This window comes from Nyctibius grandis, chromosome 7, assembly GCF_013368605.1.
Source record: "Nyctibius grandis isolate bNycGra1 chromosome 7, bNycGra1.pri, whole genome shotgun sequence".
Classification (NCBI taxonomy): Eukaryota; Metazoa; Chordata; class Aves; order Nyctibiiformes; family Nyctibiidae; genus Nyctibius; species Nyctibius grandis.
The window spans coordinates 54860615-54884849 of NC_090664.1; the positions used below are offsets into that span (position 1 = coordinate 54860615).

At 49.3% G+C, this 24235-nt stretch overlaps 1 protein-coding gene across 1 annotated transcript; it reads right to left on the bottom strand.

Annotated features, from left to right (window-relative positions):
* Positions 1-5647: 5647 nt before the first annotated feature.
* On the bottom strand, positions 5648-22444 carry LOC137666048 (zinc finger protein 585A-like). The gene is given in 3 exon segments (XM_068405629.1): positions 5648-6373; positions 6590-7436; positions 20757-22444. Coding segments are annotated over 3 exon segments (3261 nt in total).
* Between the last annotated feature and the right edge of the window lie 1791 nt (positions 22445-24235).

Here is a 24235-nt window from a genome sequence, read left to right on the forward strand (position 1 = left end):
CTAATACAAGAACCGGTGAATAATCAATAAAATTGGCAGGTGACAGCTTTGAAATAGCTACTGAGAGCAAAGATCACCGTGCACTTGTGCTGTTCTTCCTCTCTTTGCTTTGCGTCTTCTGGTGACCACTGTCTGGTCTGTGAAGACTTGGAGGTATGGAAAGAACCAGAGTGATAATCAGTTGTTTGCCCAGCAGTCAACACACACAAATCAACCCACACAAGCTAAATCCATCTATGCCAACCTTTAACCGATACAGTACTAAGAGCAGCGTTTAAGCCAACTGATCTGTAATTGGGTTAAACAGATGTTGCTTCAGACCAGGACTCTACGTCTTCATTAATAAATTGATGACAAATACAGCTGCGAGTCCAGAGGAGGGCGACCAAGCTGGTGAAGGGTCTGGAGGGTCTGACCTATGAATAACGGCTGAGAGAGCTGGGGTTGTTTAGCCTGGAGAAGAGGAGGCTCAGAGGTGACCTTATTGCAATCTACAACTACCTGAAGGGAGGTTGTAGTGAAGTGGGATTCGGCCTCTTCTCCCAGGCAACTAGCGATAGGACAAGAGGACACAGCCTCCAGCTTCGCCAGGGGAGGTTCAGGTTGGACATTAGGAAGAATTTCTTCTCAGCAAGGGTGATTAGACATTGGAAGGGGCTGCCCAGGGAGGTGATGGAGTCACCATCTCTGGATGTGTTTAAGAAAAGACTGGACATGGCACTTAGTGCCATGGTCTAGTTGACATGGTGGTGTCAGGGCAATGGTTGGACTCGATGATCCCAGAGGTCTCTTCCAACCTGATTGATTCTGTGATTCTGTGCTTTGCAGCAAGAAAAGCAAGAAACCCTCAGCACCTTTTCCCCCAAAACCCGAAGCAAAGAAACCTTGTCAGGGACTTTCCTTTTTGGTTTTCATTTCGGGAACAGAGCAAAGCTCTGCTCTTTCTTCAAGGGTTTCGTGTTAGTGAAAGGGGTATTTACATGAGACGTGTTGTTACAGTAACTGAACAGGAGCCCTAGAATAAGGATTCCTGATCGTAGAATCATGGAATGGGTTGGGTTGGAAGGGATCTTAAAGATCATCTAGTTCCAACCCCCCTGCCATGGGCAGGGACACCTTCCACTAGACCAGGTTGCTCCAAGCTCCATCCAACCTGGCCTTGAACACTTCCTCCCCCAGCTAAATAATTCCATATTTCTGAGCTTTGTTTTCCTCCAGTGTTAGGCCACAATAGCAGTAGTGTCTGGAAAGTACCTTTAGGGCTGGTTATACTGGTGGATATTTGCTACCCTCCCACTAACCCCAGCAGGTCCTGGCTGAGGCCACACACGGGTTCGCACTCATCTAACAGGCAATTCCCAATTGCATTGTTCTCAGAAGACATAAAAAATGAGCAGAGGTCTCATCCCTCTTTGCTAACTGCCCCCCCTCTGATCAGGAGCCCCTCAGTACTTTTCCAAATCCCACATCCCCATTTGCAAAAATATTATGATGAAAAGAAAAGCCCACGACTGAATTTTCTGCCTCTTGGGGGAAATCAGATATGAAATAATAAATATATATTATATCCTCCAGGCAAACCTCTGCTGGCCACTAATACCTACAGATTAATTGTACTAATCCAGTGTGATCAAGGGGAGATGGTTGGCTACTTGGCACTATTTTGGTCCCTCGCTTACGAAACTCCATCTCTGTGTTTGAAAGAAAGTCTTTACATAACTGTAATCACTCAGATAAGAAAAGGACTAAACTGTCCCAAAACATTTTATCTTCTGCACAGATGCTGCCTATGAATTTTGACTTGATTAAATAACACAGCAACATAATATTTTGTTCTGAATAACAAATGTCCTTCTGTAGGAGGGAAGGAGCAAGTCTGTTCTCTCGACCGGCTGTTTGGTGCAAACAGAAGTAAGGACTGATGGAGGTTGGAGAAGCCGGCAATTACTTATAGAATCATAGAATTGTTTTGGTTGGAAAGGACATTTAAGATCATTGAGTCCAACCACTACCCTGGCACTGTCAAGTCCATCTCTAAACCATGTCCCTCAGCACCACATCTGCACAGCTTTTAAATACCTCCAGGGATGGTGACTCCACCACTGCCCTGGGCAGCCTGTTCCAATGCTTGACAACCTTTTCAGTGAAGAAATTTTTCCTGATCTCCAATCTAAACCTCCCATGGCACAACTTGAGGCTGTCTCCTCTCGTCCTATCACTTGTTACCTGGGAGAAGAGACCAACACCCACCTCGCTACACCCTCCTTTCAGGTACTTGTAGAGAGCGATAAGGTCTCCCCTCAGCCTCCTTTTCTCCAGACTAAACACCCCCAGGTCCCTCAGCTGCTCCTCATCACACTTGTGCTCCAGACCCTTCACCAGCTTCGTTGCCCTTCTCTGGACTCTCTCCAGCACCTCAATGTCTTTCTTGTTGTGAGGGGCCCAAAACTGAACACAGTATTCGAGGTGTGGCCTCACCAGTGCTGAGTACAGAGGGATGATCCCTGCCCTAGTCCTGCTGGCCACACTAGTGCTGGTACAAAATTCACCTGGTTGGTGAGAGTTGCTTGGAAAATAGCTAAGGAACACTGGAAAGATACATCCCGTTGTGTCACCGAAGGGCCTGTGACACACGTCTGGCTCAGAGAGGTCCCCAAACATGTAGCCCTGGTGCCATCACAAGTGACAAAGTGAAATTAAGGTCTGGGGCAAACCACGGGAAGGGACCAGTAGTGCCTGAGGACTACCGTCCTAGCTGAGTGCACTAGGAAGGGATTTGTTAAATAAAAGTGGTTTGTATCTTTTCCACCGTGTCTACTTCCCACTTCTTAAAAAAGGGTCCTTTCACATCCCAGGAAGCACAGCATTGGGCTGACACGGAGAAGCGTGGTTTTAGGATGCTCAGGCTGCGAGGTGTGAACGCGAACAAGAGAGGTCTCGCTCTTGTTTCCTGCCCTGCTGCTCATTGCCCACCGATGAGCTGCTGTTTGCAAAACTAGGATCACCAGCAGACAGCAACGATCTGAGCAGGAGACAACCAGGATGCGCCAGAACCTTGGAGACAAGATTTCTCATCCATCACAGTTTTCACCTGTATTTTGCCTCTCTTTGTGACTCATTTTTGCAGACTGATTTACACCAAGATGAGTGAGGACCTGGCATGTACTTTTCAAAATGTTTATAGAGAGACTTGGAAAGTTAAGTTCCTTCTCAGCGATTCCTACAGCAAAACCTCAGTCTCACACAATCCCCCCTTCAGACCTGCCAGGGGAGGAAGAGTTGAATCAAGATGAGGATGCTGGTGTCCTGGTCCCAGGTGGACGCTTCCATCCCAAGCTCTCACCTCCCCCACCTCCATCCCTTTCGGGATGACCTGAATCCAACCTCACTGAAGCACAGCTTTTTTTTTAGTACAGCTTTTTATTAGAAAAATAGAGGCAAACCATCTGCAAATCAGAGGAAATGCAGAAAAAATCTAGGGGAAAGAGGTGAATCTCCTGTGCAGCGAAAGTACGCTGGTAGGTGGTATTAAAAAGAAGGACAATTGCAAAATGTAATTTATTTTGCTTTGTAAAAAGAAACGTAGGGAAGAACAGCAAATAACATTGGATCATATGTCAACATTTCAGTGGGTGTCCACAACTCCTGCTAGTTCCTCCGTCTCCTGCATGCCTACCTTCAGCCTACCGATAAATAAAAACAAAGTCATAAAAAATATACCTGGGAAATAATAGTCTCCCTCTGTATGGATTATACCACCCTTTCCACACCCCTTTCTGCACCAGCTCACTCTCTTGGGTGTCCACACGCAGCCTGCATGTTTGTAGGCAGAGCTTCATCAGCACGGCGCAGCGCAGTGACCAAATTGTTAAGGGATGGGACATTTTTGTGATGGAGGCATCTGCAGTGCTGACTCCATGCTCCAGCTATGTCTAATAGCCGCTGGCCATTGCAGCCTGCGTCCCTACAGCCCCTGCTCTTTTCCCGAATAGACCAGGTACTGTGGGCTGAAAACCCCATGAACCCACAGGGATGTCTCTGTCCGAGCCTGGCTCTCCTTTGCAGCCCATGGACACGTAGCCAGCAGAGTCAATGAAGTCCTGGAGTCTCATCCCAGAGTGGACATCTAAATAGGGCAGAAAAAAATCACTTTGTCCATCTCTCCATTTCTCTCCTTTGATTTTAAATGGGGATGACGGGCTCTGATATTTGCATCTGTGCCATGGAGACATGAATTCCGGTGAGATAAAGCCAGCCCCAGAGCATGGTGCACCTGCAACCACTGAGATAGGGAAAAATAAATATATTCTCAATCTGTTTTATTTTCTTACTTGACATTGGGACAATTTTCAAGTAAGAGACTTTGCTGGACTAAGAATTCATCTTCATTCAACCCACAGCAGTCAAACTTTTCTAGAAAGCCAATGGAAAACTGCCCAGCCACATCTCATAAACACAGAGCTGCTCCTGTTCCCCAAAGGAGGGTCCAGCTGGGCCGTGCTCATGCTTTACTGTTTGTCCTCCTGGGCCTTATTTGGAAGATGCTCAGGCAAAGCCTTTCCTTCTCATACCCGTGCTCCAGTAACATGGTCTGTTACTCATCACTCTCAGTCCCCCTGGTTGGAAGACCAGTCACCTAATCAGGGCGGAAGGTTTGCCATGCGATGTGTGTAGCCACTTCCCGATCATCCCCTACTCCAGCTTGTTTATGTGCAGCAGGATTATTAGCAAGACATAATGTGAGTTAAAGAAATCAGGATCAGGTCGAAAAGGGGAGCTGGGTAATTTATTCCTCACTGTCATTTAATTCCTGAGAGAAAATCCCCAAACAAGGGACAAGGCAGGGGCAACTGGTCAGCGAGGGCTGAGCCTACACGCCAGCTTGCTGCCTCTTTAGCTTGCAGAAACAGGGCAGAGCTGTGCAAAGATTACTGGAGCAAGAACATCTTGCAGAAGAAAAAAAAAAGCAAACTTGAAAGAATACAAAGCTTCCAGGAAACAGCAGTCTTCCACCATGGTCTGTTTCCCAGTGAATGATTTAATTCTCACTTTTCATGTAATAGTTTAGTGTACGGTTATCACGGTCTGTTATCATTCTACCTATTTAGGGCTGATGAATTTACCACCAGCGAAACAAATGCAGGAAAAAACAATCATCTGATTAAAACAACAAAAATGCTGAAGGAAATCTTCAAAGTCAAGCAGATCTACTGGGGGAAAAAAAGAAAAAAAGAATGAAACCAGTCCTTACTTTTGTGTAACTCTCCATTTGTTTCATCTAGTGATCACGCAGGGTTTGAAGATAGGCTGGTCCAGTTTTTGCAAGCTTATAGTGGTGTATCGAGCCTTCCTTCAGCTCCTGCCATCGCTTCATGGCATTGAATCTCTTTGCTGTAGTTAATGGCAGAATATTAATTTTAACGGACAGGACAGCAGGGGCTGCACGGGGGGATGGAGCGCTGGGCACACGCTGAATCCACAGTGGTGAGCGCTGCTAAAAGCATGGAGGGAAGGGGATGATTTCACACCGGCTAATTTTAACGGGCAGGTGCTCCAAAGGCACCTGCAGGGACTGCAAGGTAGCACTGCATGGACGTGGTGGTGTGCTTCACCTCCTTTGTGCAACCTCAAAGGCAAAACCTGGAGGTTAAGGAAGGAGCAGGAGGGTGGTGGGTGCTGCTCTGGGCATGGGGAGCACCTGGCAGGACTTGTCTACGGAGGCCTTGGGGCAGTCGGCACAGGGGAAGGGGCACTCGCCAGTGTGGATGTGGTGGTGGACTGCCAGCTGGGCCTTCTGGGCAAGGCCCTTCCCACACTCGCTGCAGGAGAAGGGCCGCTCGCCAATGGGGAGCCGCTGACAGGGGACAGCCGGGCTGTCCTCATCCTTGCCAGCTGCTTTGGCACTGGCATTGACATTGGCATTGGTATTGACACTGGCATTGGTGTTGACACTGGCATTGGTGTTGACGTTGACATTGATGTTGCTGTTGTCATTGGCATTGGTGTTGGCATCAACATAGGTGTTGGCATTGACATAGGTGTTGGCATTGCCGTTGGTGTTGGCATTGCTGTTGGTGTTGGCATCATTGTCAACATTGCCATTGGTGTTGGCACTGATGTCTTTGCCCCCTCCCTTGTCCCTGCCACGCTCACAGATGCGGCGGTGCTTGACCAAGGCGATCTTCTGGTGGAAGCCCTTTCCGCAGGTGGGGCAGGGGAAGGGCTGGTCACTGGTGTGGATGCGCCGGTGGACACCGAGTCGTGACGTGTCACCAAAGCGCTTTCCACAGTCGCTGCAGGGGTAGGGCCGCTTGCCCGTGTGGACGCGCTGGTGGGTGACCAGCTGGGTGTGCTGGGCAAAGTGCTTGTTGCACTGCCCACACCTGTAAGGCTTCTCCCCAGTGTGGGTCTGCTCATGCTTTGTCAGCTGCCGCCCGCTTGGTGAAGTCCTTGCCGCAAGCCTCGCAGCAGTGACCCCGGCTCTCAGGATGAGCCCGTTGGTGGTTGGCCAGGTTGCCCTTCTTGGTGAATGTCTTCACAGACTGCCTACAGGTGTGGGTACTACTGAGGGTGGTGAGGGACTGCTCACCCCCGCGGCACTGGGGGTCTCCTTCTCCCATGCATGGACATGGCGGTGGGCCGTGAGGCCAACTTTCTGGCTGAAGCACTTGCCACAGGTGGTGCAGGTGTGAGGGGCCTGCTGGGGATGGCAGCCCTGGTGGTGCCGCAGCATCTCCCTCTTGCTGCCAAAGTGGTCCCCACAGGCTTTGCAGATGTGGACATTGGGCCACTCATGGGTCCACTGATGCCAGGCGAGGTGGATCTTCTGCTGGAAGCACCGTCTACACACCAGACAGGGGTAAAGGTCCTCCCCAGTGTGAATCCTCTGGTGGGTCACCAGCACTGACTTCTTCTTGAACTCCTTCCCACAGATGCCGCAGCGGAAGATCATCTCCCCTGCCGGAGTGGATTCAGCCACAATGGCCCTGGTGGCGTCCTGCTGGGCCCCCTTGGTGCTGTAGACCCACTGGTGCTTCACAAAAGTGATCTTCTGGCGGAAGCTACAGCCGCACACCCCGTGCTTGAAGGGACGGTTGCCAGTGTGGATCTGGTGGTGGGCCACCAACTGCAACTTGTCCACAAAGCTCTCCTGTCAGCTGCTGCGCTGGTAGGGCTTCTCACCTGTGTGGATCCGGTGGTGCACGATGAGCTGAGACTTCTGGGTGAAGTTCTTCCCACAGTGTAGGCACTTGTATGGCCACTTGCCCATGTGGATCCTCTGGTGCTCTTTGAGTTGTGATTTGGTGATGAACCTCTTGCCATAGTCAGTGCAGGGGAAGGGTCTCTCACCCGTGTAAGTCCAGAGGTGCTTGGTGAGGTCCACCTTCATCTTGAAGCTCTTCCCACACTCAGTGAAGGCATGGGGCTTCTCCCTTCTCTCAGAATCACTCTGTGTGCTGTGCTTTCTATGGCCTTCCCCATTGGCCTCTCCTCCACCTCAGAGGGCTTCTTGGTCATGCAGCTCTCCAGCTCAGTCAGCATCTCCCTCCTTCTCACAGCCTTCAGCATCTATCTCACAGAATCACAGAATCACAGAATGTTCGGGATTGGAAGGGACCTCGAAAGATCATCTAGTCCAATCCCCCTGCCGGGGCAGGATCGCCTAGACCATATCACACAGGAACGCGTCCAGGCGGGTTTTGAGTGTCTCCAGAGAAGGAGACTCCACAACCTCTCTGGGCAGCCTGTTCCAGTGTTCAGTCACCCTTACCGTAAAGAAGTTTTTCCTCATATTTAAGTGGAACCTCCTGTGTTCCAGCTTGCACCCATTGCCCCTTGTCCTGAGAAGAGCCTGGCATCTCCTCCTTATGGGATTTCTGGTGGGCTGCCAGGATGCCCTTGTACATAAAACTGTCCAAAGACTGTCATACTTCTCCCAAGTATGGCTGAGAAGATTCTCTACCTCCAAGAGCTGGCTCCAAGAGCTGGCTCTCTACCTCCAAGAGCTCATCATGGCTGGCTGTTCCATCGCCCGGTTCTTCAGAAGTGGGGGCCTGGGTGGTGTTCACTAGGAGAGGCATCGCTGGGAGTCCTCCTGGCCGTGGCCACCAGCTTTCCTTGCCTGCCAGCACTGCTGGGAGGTAGAAACCATGGGAAAGTGCCAGCACTGGTTTGAGTTACTCTTCTTTAGATGAAAGCCTGTGTTTTCCTTCATGAGGGCTGAACCTGAGAAGAAACCAAGGCAGGTGTTATCGTCAAGGCCAATAGGGAAAAAAAAAACCAAACCAACAAACAAACCACTTTTGGTGTGGTAAACTGTCACGTGGAAAAGAAAATCATAAATAAATAAAATCATAAATAAAAGCCCAGCCAAGCTTAGTTAATTCTCGTAAAACCAAAGGCCAAGAGACTGTAAAATCTAGGAAGGGATTGAAGGGGGTTACTGGAACTGCCTGGCACAGGCTGGAGTTTCTTTGCATCTTCAGGTACTCAAGACAAGAAACTGGTGGTTTGGGAGGCTCCTCCTGCTGTGCTGATCTCTGAGAAGGAACCAATAATTTTCCTTCAGACAGGTGGTAAAGGCTGGTGGTCATAACCATCAGGGACCAACTCATGGTCGTCAGCATCTCTAGAAGTAAATCCTTCTCAGTGAGGGGCACACCCAGACCCATTTCTGGAGGATCCCATCCCTCAGCAGGTGCCCACTGATTTATCTAGAGATTTTTTTGTCATGTCCAACTCGGTGAGGGGACAGGGACATCTGGGTCACAGCTGCAGCCAGACAGGCTGGAAGCAGAAGTGAAACTCACACCAATGTCCTCACTTCCCTGTGCAGCACCAGGGCAGACACTGGAGCCTATGCAAGGCTGCTGGGGCTGGTGGCCAAGAAGATGTATGAATGGACAGAAAGGTCCTCCTGGTGTCCAGGAGGACAGCAAGGACTCGAAACCTTCCCCTATCCCCTTGCCCTGCAGCTGGGCTGCCGAAGGTCCAGCTTTGCCTTGGTGCCAGCTTCAATTTGCAGGTTGTCACACCTGACCCATGAAGGGTCCAGCCACAGCATCACCAGCATTATTGACCCAAGTGCATGAAAAGCCCAGGCTGAAGAAGAACCCCATTTGCGATAGACTTACTTTGTGGGAGAACCAGCACCAAACTGCCCCAGGAACTTATCTGGGGGAGCTCCTGGGAGGGGTCCCTGATGGTGTTCCATCTGATGGTGGTGCAGCCAGCCAAAACTCTCTCCTCCTCTGCTCTTTGACTCCCAAGTGCCCCAAAGTGATGAAGCATCCTACCCAGCCCCGCAGATGGCCCTGGTCCAGCCATCCCAGCAGGCACCCAGGGCATTTGCAGCACCTCTGCTCCTTTCTCACCAAGAGAACGGATGGGTGTTGGGTGACATGTTCTCTGGGAACTTTTCAGTTAGGTTTAGAAATTGAGGTTGCTTTTACTCTCTGTGGCAACCAACTTTTCTGAGCCCAGAGATGACTCTGGGGAAATTTTTCTCTCATGTGCTGGGCTGTTTTTCCCGGAGGTGGCTGCGTGTTAGCAGCTGCCTGAATTTCACTTGTGAAACACTTGAACAGGAGCAGCTCCTCACCTGTTGCTCTGCTCCTTTCACTGGGAATAACCCCCCACACCAGCACCCACACACAGACACAGGCATAGGCAGGCATAGCTCCTCCTTGCAAGGCAGAGGCTGGACCGATTAACCCCTTCCCACCCGTGCCTCCATCATTCCTGAGAGCACTTGTCGCACAGATGCCCCAAAAGCATCGTTTTTAGGCAGATTTTAAAGGACAGATGCCCCTTCCCATGTTGTGCTGCTGTTCCTGCTCCCTGTGTTTAGCCAAGCTGCCTGCTCCCACACCTAGCAGGACCAGCTGTACCTCTGACTCCACCGGTCACCTCCATCCAGGGGAGCGAGCCAGATCTCTCAGGCAGGATTCAGCCTGAGAAAGACAAGTGAGGCGATTTATCCCAGCCGGAGCAATTTGCTCCACCACAGCCAACCTTGACAAACACTCCAGCTTCACAGCAGTGACTCCAGCTTCCAGAGATGTCCTGCTGCTGCCCTGGGATGCTGCGGGACACATGCAGACACCACGGAGGAGTTGAGCATCCCGTCCTGGCCCCAGACATCCCAGCTCAGCCGGTTACTGACCTGTCTCCCATCTCCCTTAGCAGCACGCGGGTCTGGAAGTATCCAAGTGTCATTGGCCAAATTTTCTTATTTCTACCCACTTTGAGCTCTTCTTTGTCTTCCAGCTACTTCGTTCACATCTGCTGGTGCTGACTCACAGGAAGTCTGTGTCAGTGATGTAAAAACTACCGGGGGAGGAGAGACGGAGAAAGAGGAGCTGGGTCAGGGAGAGAAGGGGCTTGGGGGTAGGAAACAGCAGCCCTAAAACCTCTCAAGCATGAGTGGGGGGATCCCCAGCCTCCCTGCTGGTACCCCTGCTTGGCTGCCCAGCTCCTGGTCCCCACACAGGCGCTGCCTGGGCTGCAGGCTCCTGGGAGCTGTAGTCCTCCCTGGGGATGCTGCTCACCCCTTCGCTTTGGAGGATGCCTACGTTTGGTGGCTGGGGGTTGTTTTAGGGAAAGGCAGTGCCCACGCTGCAGCAGGCTGGAAATAGCTTTTGATTTACATTAGTTCTCTATTTTAATTGCTATTTTTAGGCAGCTACACTCTACTGCTTTGCATCAGAAATCCCCATTAGGTATCTCCGAGCCCTCACTGTGGATGCTTTCACTGTCTGCTTGTGTGGCTGACCCCCCCGTAGAGTTGTGCAAGCAAGGCAATCCACCCTACTCTCTTCTTCCATGACCTTTTTGTCTGTGGATCTCAAAACACTTTGCAAAAGGGAAATGCAGTGAGGTGAAGTGGAAGGGGACGTTTGGTGAGACAGCGGCAGAGCCCAGGTCTGCATCCTCTGCTAGATGCAGTGGAGGGGTCTCCACCCAGTGAGTCCAAGAAAGTTGTTTCCCCCATGTTGCTGTGAGTCTCCTTGTGAGTCCTGGACTGCCTGTTCCTGGGTGCTCTGCAGCAGTTAGCAGGCTGCCTGGATTAGGCTGTGGCTATAACCAGCAGCACTGGTGCCTACAGAAATCCACAGTAAATTCATGGTCCTGCCAGTCTGGGTCACATAGCAGGTCCTGGAGCATTTGGTGGCTGATGAACATGTACTAATTCAGGGTGATGGAAAACCCAAGCCATGTCTCTGAAACAGTGATGTTCCTGGGCGCCAGAGTACAATTTTCCTACCTTTCACATCTTTACCCAAAACTTTTAGCCTGAGTCAGAACTGGAGCCAGGGATGAGTTCCAGGGCACAGCTGGATGATGCCATCCTGAATGGGGTTTAGCTGTATGGATACAAGCCAACTTGGTGTCCTCAGGGCTGGAGAAGTGTCCTTGGTTCAGCCGAGTTACTCATACAGACACAGCCACTCTGCCTGGCTATTTATCACTAGCACCTTGCAGACAGCAGCTTGTGTACTACTGGTTAAAGTGTTGGGGGGACACAGTCTCAGAATTAGGACTTTTTAAAAAAATAGTAATTTTAAAAAAGATTAAAATAATTGTACTGTAAAAAAGGAGCTCAGCCTACATTGGTCAGTGCATATTTTGTGCTCCTTGTGTTCTCTGATTTCAACTATGTGCTCCCTGCTGTCACTTAGAAGCCAAACCAATGTCTCCTGGCATCATTATTCAGATGAAATAAGTCCACAACTGTTTCAAAGTATGGCATGGGGGAACAGAAGAGAAGGATGAGGATGTGCATCTGACATAGGTTGTTTGTGGGGTTTAATGTAGATCCAAAGTTTTGCCTCAGTTTCCCCATCTCTAAAATTGGGCTGAAATACTATAACTATTATTTCTGTCTTTTACAGGAATTTAGTATCCTCAGGAAAAAAAAAATGTTCTAATACCCTAGTTTTGAAACCTTGAAAAAAACAGCTCCAGTTTTCCTTCACTTTTTGGGTAGCAAGTTGGACCCTCTGCATCACCCCATGTCACACTCCTGGCTCACAAGTGGTTTGCCAAGTAATCACAAAAAGAAGTGACACTGACATTCTCTTTGGTTCTCTTTTCCCAGTTACAAAATAAAGGACAAAAACCAAGGAGAAAATAGATGTTTTTATGTTCTTTTTTTGTTTTGTTTGGGATTTTTATTTTAGTTAAGGAAGTGGGGTGACACAGGCAGATTAAAACACTTGGCTGGTTGAAGGGGAAGCCCCCGGCAAAGGAGAAGTGAAGTCTCCTGATATCTGTGACCTTATGCTGTTGCACCAGGTATGTTTCTTGTCCTCAGTGGGGGTGACATATGGTGACTTGGTTGACAAATTGTCCTGGTGAAGACCAGGTATGGAGACATCGTCTGCCCTAATGCACGTGGATGGGGAGCAGCAACTTCACGCTGCTGTTACACTCATTTAGCAGCGAGGAGGCTTTGAAAGTGGGGGTCCTGCTCCTTGCCACTATCTGTGCCTGTGCTCTCTTGGGACTGTGGGTGCCTGATGAGTCAATTTAGTTAGATGACTTGGGAAAGCACCTTGAAAAAAAAAAAAACAAAACCACCTTTAAGAGCTTTCCACTGTTGAAATATTTCAGTCTCTACTATCATGCTCTCAACAATTTATTTCAGTCTGTTATTTTCTTAAAATTATCTTTCCACGTAGATTTAATTGTGACAGTAGGAGTGGAATCCCAGAGCTGGCATGTCCTCTCTTCCCACAGAATCAATCAGGTTGGAAGAGACCTCTGGGATCATCGAGTCCAACCATTGCCCTGACACCACCATGTCAACTAGACCATGGCACTAAGTGCCATGTCCAGTCTTTTCTTAAACACATCCAGAGATGGTGACTCCACCACCTCCCTGGGCAGCCCCTTCCAATGTCTAATGACCCTTTCTGAAAAGAAATGCTTCCTAATGTCCAACCTGAACCTCCCCTTGCATAGCTTGAGGCTATGTCCTCTTGCCCTATCGCTAGTTGCCCGCGAGAAGAGGCCGACTCCCACTCTGCTACAACCTCCCTTCAGGTAGTTGTATTCAGACTGCACAGATGTATAACACTATAGTTACATGCCTGCTGTCCAAAATTCCCCTGCAGACTGGGGCTAAACCCTGGGAATTGTCTTGCTAAGGGCAGCAGAACACCTTTTCTCCTCAGACACAGCATCTGGCTGACCATGCTGGCATGACAGACCTTCACAGCCCTGTGCCGCTTTCCGTGCTGGCTGCTCAGCAATTAATTTCTGAAGAGCAAGTGGAGTGGAACTAAGCAATGTCAGGCTGTGCAGTAATGGCTGAGCTGCTCTGAGCCCCCAGGACCTGCAAGTAGTTTGGTGAGCAGAAAGGGGCTGCCTTGCGTTGAGCTAAGGTTGGATCAGGCTTATTTGGATGGGGATGTTAAAATGAAAAGTGCACTGTTATTTTCTTTGCTGCAGACTTTGTCCAGTATTTAACAAGAAAATCTTCAGGAGGTAAAAGAAGTCCTATTCTGACAGACAACTAATCACAGGGTGTCCTTGTTAATTCAGCCCTGGGAAACACAAGAGTAAAGCTTAGCATAAAGGAAAGCGAGAACACTCAAGGAGCAGTCGATGAGGATTGGGAAATACCCCATGGAAATGTTGCTGGCAATGTGCTCTCCTATCGATGAGAAATATTTCCAGGCATCAGAGAATCTCTCCCTTCCCTTTCTCCTTCCCTACTGACTCCCAGTGTCAGTGTAGCAAAGGACAGCGAGACAGTGAATGTCCCAGCTGCAGGGACAGCCCTCCAGCCCCGTTTGCCTTACCTTCACTGAGGTTTAGCTGGCTGAGGGCTTTTCAGGCAGACAAGGTCTTATTAGTGAAGGCAATCCAAGCCTATCTTCCACAGGAGTGCAGATATCCAGGACTGCCTCTTCCCCAGCTTTATCCATCCTCCATGGGACTGAAGTGCTGAGCCACAGGAAGCCCGTGTCAAAGGCTTGAAAAAACTACGCAGACAAAGAAGGATAGAAAGGGGCTCAAAGGGAGGCAGACAGTGCTGCAAGAATCAGGCTCCTAGACCATCTGGGCTAGGTGTGTCTGTTGTCCCTGAGAGCATCCCTCTTCCCCAGGACCATAAGACAGGGAAAGGGCTGGGAAAGCAAAGGATGAACCTCTGCAGGTCCTGCTTGGAACAGGAGCTCCCCGTGCTCTGACTCCCTGGGCTTTAATCGAGACAAGCAATAAGGAACATCTACAGGGTCTGGCGTGATTTCTACCATACACCACTTCATAAAGAGGAAAGTCTCAGAGAGATCAGCTGTGCCCAGCCTGTGCCTCTAAGATGCTGCTGCCTGCAGAGTGAGCAAAGGGATGCTGAGCTGTGACTCATTTTACCATCTTTCCTGTTACATCCATAGGGTGCATGTGTGTTTGTGTGTGCATTTGTGTTTGTGTGAGCTACCTGATTTTAGGTGGTCCATCCAAGGAAATTCAAGACAAGCTCCTTAGCTTCTGATCACACCTGAACCCTTAGCTGGGGACAGAGGCAAGCATGCACGGGGCTGGTTAGTGGGTTTTGTAATTAAAAATGAGCTTGTAGCAATGACCACCCATGGGCTCACGCTCAGGAAATGAGCTCTCCTGATTTATCTTTCCTTCCTGAAATTAAGCTCTTGTGCACAGATGCAGGCAGAGAGGCTCTTGGGAACACCATGGTATCTGTGTGCCCACACAGCCCCTCTCTCTCCTGCTGCCCCCCTCTGACAGCCCCACACGCCCTGTCTCTGTGTCTGGGAGCAGTGAGGGCTGGCTGCTCCCCTCGGGGTGGGGATCCATGGGGAACCTCGTGCAGGCAATGCCAATGGGGTGCAGTCTCTCAGGGGCTGGACACAGCAGGCAGAAGCTCCATTTGGGGCTGTTCAGGGCCATTGAGTCTTATTGATGCCCTCAGGACCCTGATGCTCAGCCTAGGAAAACAACAGCAGGCGATGATTTGAAGAGAGCAGAAAGAACCCAGGAAAGTGCAGGAACACCCACAAGCTCATTCCTCCCTCGCCATGAGCAGCAAATGGAGTCATCAACTGCATCACCCAGCATGGGGCTTTATTGTAGCCTGAACTCATTGATAATAAATTAACTTAATACAAACAGGAAAAACTGTAAGATTTGATCTGTATCTAACACCCTCCTGCAGGGAAGCCCAGGTTCTGGTGGTGTTTCCCAGGCTCTGTGTCTCTCCTTCATGTTATTAGATCTGATGCACAACTCATTTTTGCCATCCAATCAGAGACTTGACAGTCACCTCTTCCATACTTCATATTCCCCTCCTCTTCTCTCTACCCCAAGCTAGTTAAAGTTATTATAAGTTAACTCGATCTAAGTAACACATTCTTTGTCACAAGGTTTTTTCTGCTTCTTTGCCTGTCCACTCTGACGGGGAAGTTTTGGGCCCTGCAATACTGTCTGGATAAGGTGTGCCCTTGACTACACGCAGTGCACTGCAGCAAAAAGGCTCTGGTAATCTCTGCCTGAGCGCCCCAGGCCAACACTTCGAGCAGTGACTAGGAATAACTGTTGTTCAGGGCTGCTTAACTTGTAGATCAACATTTAGTTTCCTCTCTTAAGTCCTTTCTCCCCAAAGTGAGCTCACATCAGTGCTGTTCCCAGCTCTGCTGCAGGGACTGGTTTTCTGCTCTGCAGACATGTCTAAGGGGGAGTGAACTTCAGCAGAGGTACAATGACGGCTTATTCTTGCATGACTTCAAAACCCCGTTACTCTCCTAGCAGAAGTTGTCCTTTCCTAGCAGAAGTTGTCCTCTATGTTCAGACCCTCACTCTTCAATCTGTTTTGCTCCTCAGAGGCCAACACACATGTAGAAATGAGAACAACCTGTATCTTAGTCCACTTGCAAAGCACCTTATCCTATTTTTCAGGTGATGAAAAAAGAGAAAATCTTGTGACTTGGTAGGGAAGGATCTCCAGATCTCTGCTACCTACTTCTGCCTTCGGTTTGTGGTGACTTGGAGGAGGTCAGTGTCTTTGAAACAGCAGCTCCTCAGGGAAGAGATCAGGCAGAAGCAGAAGAGACAGAAATCAGCTTGAGGGGTGCAAAAAAAGAGTGAACAGCAGGGCTCTGCAATGTCCCCTGTGGGGCATCAGTCCTTTTACAAAGGATAGCGATGGGCTGTAATCACCTCCTGTGCAATCAGCAGAGAGCCACGGGCCAGCACTGCCCACGTCACCCACTCATTGCAGGGGCTGCTCTTGTTTTCAGGCTAACACTGACCCTGGAAAAGGAGATCACAGATTTTTCTATGACCTCGTTCAGAAAATCTGCGGGTGGGTACTAGGCAGAAAATTCAGTCCTTTGATACAGATCTCTCACCTTTGCTTTGTTCCAGCACAAGAAATAACTTTCAAGGGAGGAATTGTGCTTTGTGTCAGAAGATGGTGGCAGTGGCTTCAAACATGCCTTGGCCACAAGCAGTTCAGCTTGATAACCTGGTCCCATGTGGTGCTAACTGGTTGCATCACTTCGGTCCTGGATGGGATGAGAGGTAGCTAAGGTGGTGGTGGTGAGTAAATACTCATTCCCCATGGAGGCTGCTAGTTGAAAGTGAACAGATAAAGTATGTATAGAAGTATCTGAAGCTGAATGTCCTGTTGCTCATCCAGTTTTCACCCTGGTCTTTTTCCTCTCCTCACTTCACATCTGTGGGGACACCAGGCTCCCTGCAGCCTGAGATTCTCAAAGAAGTTCTCATGGGAACTATCATGTTCTCAAAGGGCAAGTAAACATCCGTGGGCACTTATGTTGGAGCAGATGTTTGCTCCAGCCCCAAAGACCATCACATTCCCACCATACCAGAACATGCTGAGCACCAATCAACTCTGCACATCCCATTGAAGCATGAAATACGCACTCTTGTGCAAGTACTCCCCAACACAGCCTGTCTCCATCTCTCCTCCAGACAGGCCATGCTGAGTGCTGGAGACAGAACTGATGCTGAGATGATACACACAGATAGCCAATGAGTCAACAAGGTGATCAAAATAAGTCCCACAACCAAATTCCTCCTGAAATCCACAGAAACAATGTACATGGCTGGAAATAGGACAGCAATCAAGACAACCCTTACCTGACCCACTGTGCAAGACCAGAAGATTTCTTTTTAAAAGTCATTAGAACTTGGATCTCTCTTCATTAATGTAACATTTACTTTGATTTAACTCTATTGGTTTCAGCTTGATCACACCGAATTTACTGTATAGTCCTGAAGGCAAAATCAGACTTTGTGGGCAGCCTTTTCACTTGGTGACTGAGGCTGCTCAGTGAATGCTTACAGATGTGGTTTTCTGCATGAAATCTGTGCAGTGGAGAATGGGGCAATGACTTGGATTTTAAGCATTTTATTGTTATCTGGGAGCCCTTTTAATGGGTTTAGGGAGGAAAAGGTGAAAGCTAATTTGCTACTGTGATGATTTCGCTTTGTTCAATCCCCAGATAAATCCATTTTTTCTCATGGAGCTGGGATTATTCCATGGTCCTTGATCCACACCCAACACAACCATCAGCAGCAAATACCAGAGCTGGCAGCCTAAACTATCTGCAAGGCATATCTTTGGAGGTGTCCTTGAGGAACTCATGGTGTAATGTCCCAGGCAGATACTGGTGGTACCCAAGGAAGACTCCCTTTGAACTTTGAGCATTGTGCTTTCACAGGTGGGACACTGAGGGTGGAGTTTAGCTCATGGATGAAAACACCCATACTTAGGACATTGTTTTGGTGTCTCACACCATGGTGTCTGGTGTCATTTGAGATGCCCTAAGATGCCCTTCCTGGCCTCCAGTTGCTCATCCAGAAGGGTCAAGGCCTCCCATAAGGCCTATGTCCTTCTAGCCCTGTGCAGACACCTTAGGGCACTTCACACAGCACCTATGTGTGGGTCACTGACTGGAGCCTTGGGATCAGTATGTTGTGGACTGAGCTCTCAGCATAGTCAGTGGAGAGCTGGTCAACACAGTCAGCAGAGCTCGGAGAGCTCTTCACCAACTACATCCGTTTGGTTACCACTGGTATCCATCTTGCTCTGGCACTGTGGATAGAATGTAGTGTAGCTTATGAGAAAAAAAAAAAAACAGAAAAGAGGCTCACTTTGTTTCCTTTTTCCTTTAAATACTTACTTTATTGAGCCGATATTACAAACCATCAGCCCTGATCTTCCCCAGAAGCTAGGACACCCACACTGGCCATGGTCAACAGTCGAAGATCCAGCGATGTCTAGGAAAGATACCGACATTGTCTCACCACCGACATTGTCTCAGCGCCCTGTCTATGTGCAGGGACACAGTAATACAACTGGCAAACCTCTCATACCAGTTCCTCTTCCTGGTAAAAATCTCTACAGCCCTACACTAAGCTAACGAAAAGGAAATAAATGCCAGCCATCTGGTGATTATTTTCTCTCCACTGAAGGGTTCTGCTGTAGCTCTGCCCCTCAGCAAGCCTAACAGAGGCTGTTTCGCTTTGCTAGTTTGGCTCAGCCATATTCTTCCCAAGGAACACAATTTCCCAGTTCTGCAGTGAAGTATCTGCCCACCATATGGCCCAGACCCATTTTTCTAACAAGGGTGTTCCTTATTCTCCCCTAGAACATCCTAAAATTGTTGGTTTCCCCTGTATGTCTGCCTTTTCTGTCCCAGAAATGAATCTTCACCAGATCAGAGGGATTTGAGGGGAAGCTTCATATCAACGAGTTTGGCTACAGTTTATAGGTGAGGGGACTGAGGTAGTCTCCTTCAGAGGCTGTCAGAGCTTGCTTTGCTGTTTGAAATCATGTCCTGTGCCTGTCTATATCAACGACTGAGAGAGTCTAAACACAAAACTCTGTGCTTTTGGAGTTTGGCAGCTGTACTCAGTGTTGTGCTTGAATCACCGCAACAAAGCACCTCAACACAATGGTGTCCAAGTAGCTGGTAAAGACAAAGAACAAGAACAGTTTATCCTGTTCCTTTCCTTCTCTCCATGCCTCAGTTTCCCTGCTAGAGAGGCAGCTGCTCCAGAGTAGGCAGTGCAGACAACCAGCAGCTTGGGTCTAAAGCATTACAGCAGGTAGTTGCCCAAAGTCATGCTGCATGACTTTCAGATGCCTCCAAGAGGATGCCATCTGCAACATGTCCTGGGAGACGGAAGTGGTGTGTGGCTTGGGGATGTGGAGGAGGCTTCTTTTCCTGCACAAAGCCAGAGAGGTAGAGCTACTATTTCACCATGGAACATTTTTCCACTTGCCTCTTGGACTCTACATGTTACAGCAACACAACAAACCCTAATATGTGTCTTTGCTCTGCAGTGCCCAGGTGGCCATGTAGCAGTGCTGCAGAGAAATCTTGGGGAGTGGCTCAGGGCATTGTGGATTCCCTCCACATCTCCACTTCACCAGGGACTTTCAAGACACAAAGATCCATCCGACTAGGCAATACTCAAACAAAATCATTAGAAGTGAGTATTAAATGCTGCTGAACCATCTGCGCTTTTGAGTAGCTGCACAATCTCCTTTACACCAGGGAGAGGAAGGGAAAACATCCCAACAGGGAATTAGTTTCCAGTTCTCCAGTCCATAAAGTCTGAACACTGTTTCAACTATTCTTGCCACTTGGTTCAAATTCCCTAGATCATACTTAATAAAGTCAATATCCTAACAAGAGCTTCACAGTAACAAGTAGGGAAGCACGTGGCTGAGAACCAGCACCAGTGTCGCTCAAGGTGGTGAAGCCACTGATGCCTCTGGGACTTGTGGTGGCAAAGCCACCTGCTCATCAGAGATGTAAAACAGTGCTAAGAAAAGCCCTTCTCATTTACATCCATGAAGTGGGGCTGTGGGGGCACAAACTAGAATACAATCTGCTGGCCTCTGGGCTAGCTTTGGGAAAACAGTCATTGATTTTGCAGAACTTACTTTTAGGGACGTGGCTTAAGCCAATCTGGGAGCCTGGTTTGGGGGATTCAAGGCTTAAAACCTTGGTATTTTCTCCCAAATCTGTACCGTTCAGTTGACTAGGGTCCATCAGCCCAGCAGGATCAAGGTGAGGATCAGAGCTACATGAGGGAGAAGAGAGTTGGCCCTTGCTTTAAACCCTTGCCTAGATGGGAAAGGTTCCCTTCGGCTATCTCAGAAACACAGTAATGTAATAAAAATAAATCTTGCCTGATCCTCCTGGCTATATATTGCCCACACAAGACAATTTTGTCATCCACAACTTTGGCAGCCTTTAGAGGCACAAGTATACCACTACAAAGGACATCAAGCTCTTATCCCTCCATCGCCAAGTGCTCTGAAGAGGCTTGGCTCTCCAGCCCCATCCCACAGCTGTGAGCGAGTGATACCCCCATGGCTGTCCTCAGAAAAGCTGCAGAGGATTGGTTTCCAGTGGTGCTCTGCCCCCTTGATCTCACTGTCCCCTCAGGTTGACCTCCCCACCCCCAGATACTGCATACATAAGGCAAGCAGAGTTTGTCTCCATCCCTCTCGATTCCCAAAGGACTTTCCCCCAGAAGCAGGCACCACACCCACTCAGCTCTCCTCTTTGCTCTTCATGGGGACCAGTGCTCTCTGTTCAGTGTGGTGGAGTCCACTGCCAGTCCTTGCGACCTCCCCCCATTTTGTACAGGGAACAGTTCCTTCCCGTGTGTGGATTTTCTGGTGCCTCCTCAGGTACTTCTTTAGCCGGTAGCGCTTCCCACAGACGCCACACTTGTAGGCTCCACCTCGCGAGTGGAGCAGCTGGTGTTTAATAAGGTGGCGCTTATTGGGGAAGCATTTCCCACACTTGGTGCATTTGCAAGGGCCCATGCGGACATGGATTGTTTGATGACGGAAGAGGTTGGCCTTCTGGTTGAAGGTCTTCTCGCACTCAGGGCACTGGTAGGGCTCTTCCTTGGTGTGAATCCTCTGATGCCGAACCAGATTTGACCGCTGGGTGAAGCTCTTCCCGCACTCGGTGCATTTGAAGGGCTCGCTCATGTGGACTCGCTGGTGGCGGATCAGCTTGCGGTTCATACGGAAGCTCTCCCCGCACTCGCTGCACTTGTACGGCCCCTCGCTCGTATGAATCTTCCTGTGTCTGGTCAGGTTTGATTTCTGATTGAAACTCTTCCCGCACTCGGGACACGGGAATATTCGTTCACCCTTGGGAGCTACTTTTGCTGAGGGATTTTTTTTGGATGTGGATTTCTCTTGGTTCACCAGCATCTCCTCTTTGATGGGCTGATAGCATTTCTTCTGCTTCCTCTTTGGGCTCTGGCTCTCTTGGTGGTTGGCCTCCACACCAGGTTCCTCTTTAATCTGGATCCTCTGGATAGCACTGAGGCTTGGCTTCTGCCCATAATGCATCCCAAACTCAGTGCTTTCCTGTGGTTCTTCCTTCACATGGAGCACCGGGTTACCGGCTATGGGGACTTCCCATTCATGGTGGCCATCAACATCTTCTTCCTTTTTAAGCTGTCTCCCCTGTAAAGTCATCAGTGGGATCTTTGGATTAAAGAGCTTTCTATAGTCAAGGTTTTCTGGTGGCTCTTCCTTGATGTAAAGTTTCTGGCAGGCTATTGCAGTAATATTTTCTGTGTCATCAGTGTGTTGTTCTGGTTCCTCCTTTATCTGGATTTTCAAAGGAGGGATTTTTGGATTATATGGGCTTCTAGGTATGATACACCCTTGGACTACATCTTCTTCATGGAACATATTTTCCAACATACTTTTCTCCGACCTGAAGGCAAAATCGGGCTCCTCTTTAATCTGGATGACCTGGAGAGACACACCATTAACGTGTCCGTCAAGCGGCTTTTGCTTAAAGTGGTTCCTTTGGTGGACGTTGAAATACGTCTTGGTGCTCAAGCTCTTCCCACACTCAGTACAAATGAAAGGCCCCCCGCGGAGGTGTATCTTCTGGTGGGCCAGCAGCGTGGCACTTTGTCCAAAGCACCTACTGCAGTCAGGGCATTTGAAGGGCTTATCCCTTTTGTGGATCTCCTTGTGGGCAGTGAGGGTCCCCTTCTTCACAAAGCTCTTCCCGCACTCAGTGCAAGCAAATGGCCTCTTCTCCCTGTGGGTCCGCATGTGGATGTTGAAGTAGATCTTTGTGCTCAGGCTCTTGCCACAGTGGGCACAGGGGTAGGGACCACCCTTGGCATGTGTCTTCTGGTGGGCAGCCAGGCATATCTCCAGGCGGAAGCAGCGCCCGCACTCCCCGCAGCAGAAGGGCCTCTCTCCTGTGTGAATGCTCTGGTGGGTTGTGAGGTGGCCCCGGGTGGTAAAGCGCCTCCCACACTCCTTGCAAGTGAAGAGCTCCTCTGCTGTGTGGATTCGCTGGTGTCTCTTCAGGTTTCCCTTCTTGCTGAAGGATTTGCCACACTCCTGACACGGGTGCATCTTTAGCACCATGTGCTTAACCAAGTCCTTCATGGCAGCAGCGCCCTGCACCCAGCGGTGCGTGATGAGGCTGCCAAGCAGCCAACAGGTACAAAAAAGACACAATATTATGGAGATGGACTCTCTGGGAGGAAGCAAAAACCATCAGGACACACACATCAAAGTGTAGTTTAATGGACGCATTTTATTCCCCACAAGGGAAACGATGCTGCTGCTGTGTGACAGCTCTGGGCCAACAAGGAGCGTGTGGTCTTCCTCATTCCTCTACCTCCTTCCACCTCAGTTTGCAGACGCAATGTTTGTAACTCCATCTCCTGCCTCCTCTGATCTTCCGAAGAGGCTTCCCTGGCATTCCTGGAGACTTGGATTGCTGGACTGAAAACATAAAGGGAAACTAATTAAGTCATTATTTCTTCTCCACCTGCTGTGTTCTCTATGTAAACACTTGGCTGCACCAGGGGAGACTGAACCTGAGACCTTTGAAGCCACAGACTCATCTGGACTCCAGCAGAGAGAGCAGGAACCGGCTAATTTCCCTGGTGATGGGGGGATCTGTGATGCACTTGCTGTTGCAATGACACTGAGGTTTCAGCTCTACTATTGCTGCACTAGTGATTTACTCTCAGAATAGTCCTCTGTCCTTTGACCAAGAAGATTTATAAGTAAATAAGTTAACTAATTGATGCACTTTGCAGTAATTGTTACAATTACACCCATTTTTGATGAGTGACTGTGCAGCAACCAAAATCTCCCAAACGTAGAAGAAAACCAAACTTGGCACCACTTGCCAAACTGGGGTGCTCTGATTTGTACAGGCAGACTTCCATGCACAGGGGAAGACACGTCACTGGTGTCCTCAGTGGGCAGCTGGATAAGTGAGACATGGAAACCTTAAGTGACTTTGTCCTTTTCAAGAGGGTTCAACTGACAGTAGAGTCTGGGTCCTATGAATTTCCACTAGGAGAAAAAAAAAATCAGGGCCAAAAGAGATGTAAGCAACAACTCCTATCAAGACTTGGAATTGCAGGAGGGAAAAGAGCCAGAAAGACTGAGGGGAGGCAGACAGTGGTGCTGGAGATGACTGTCAACAAGAGTATACGTGGCTGGGCAGGCTTGTACTGATGGTACTGATGGCTGAAGGTGAGGCTGCCAAAATCAGGAGTTACGGGGCAGGCTGTCAGCAAGGACATGGGTTGTCAGTAAAATCACAGAGTCACAGAATCAATCAGGTTGGAAGAGACCTCTGGGATCATCGAGTCCAACCATTGCCCTGACACCACCATGTCAATCAGACCATGGCACTAAGTGCCATGTCCAGTCTTTTCCTAAACACATCCAGAGATGGTGACTCCACCACCTCCCTGGGCAGCCCCTTCCAATGTCTAATGACCCTTTCTGAAAAGAAATGCTTCCTAATGTCCAACCTGAACCTCACCTGGCGAAGCTTGAGGCTGTGTCCTCTTGTCCTATCACTAGTTGCCTGGGAGAAGAGGCCGACTCCCACTCCACTACAACCTCCCTTCAGGTAGTTGTAGACTGCAATAAGGTCACCTCTGAGCCTCCTTTTCTCCAAACCTTTCCCTGGAGGTCTGGATCACTAGGAAGGCTGTGGCTGAGGAGATGAGTCCCTGGAGAGCCTGCCACCGAGGTGTAGGGAACTGGGGAGGGGGGATGCCATGGATCAGCAGACAAGTGATGGGAGATTCAGAGTATAAAGGTCCAAGCACAACTGCGATGCAGAGTTTGCAGCTACACACTCCTCAGAGGAGAAAGGTCAGAGCAGCAAATGAAGTGGGCAGCCATTCCAGATTTCAGAGGACAGTT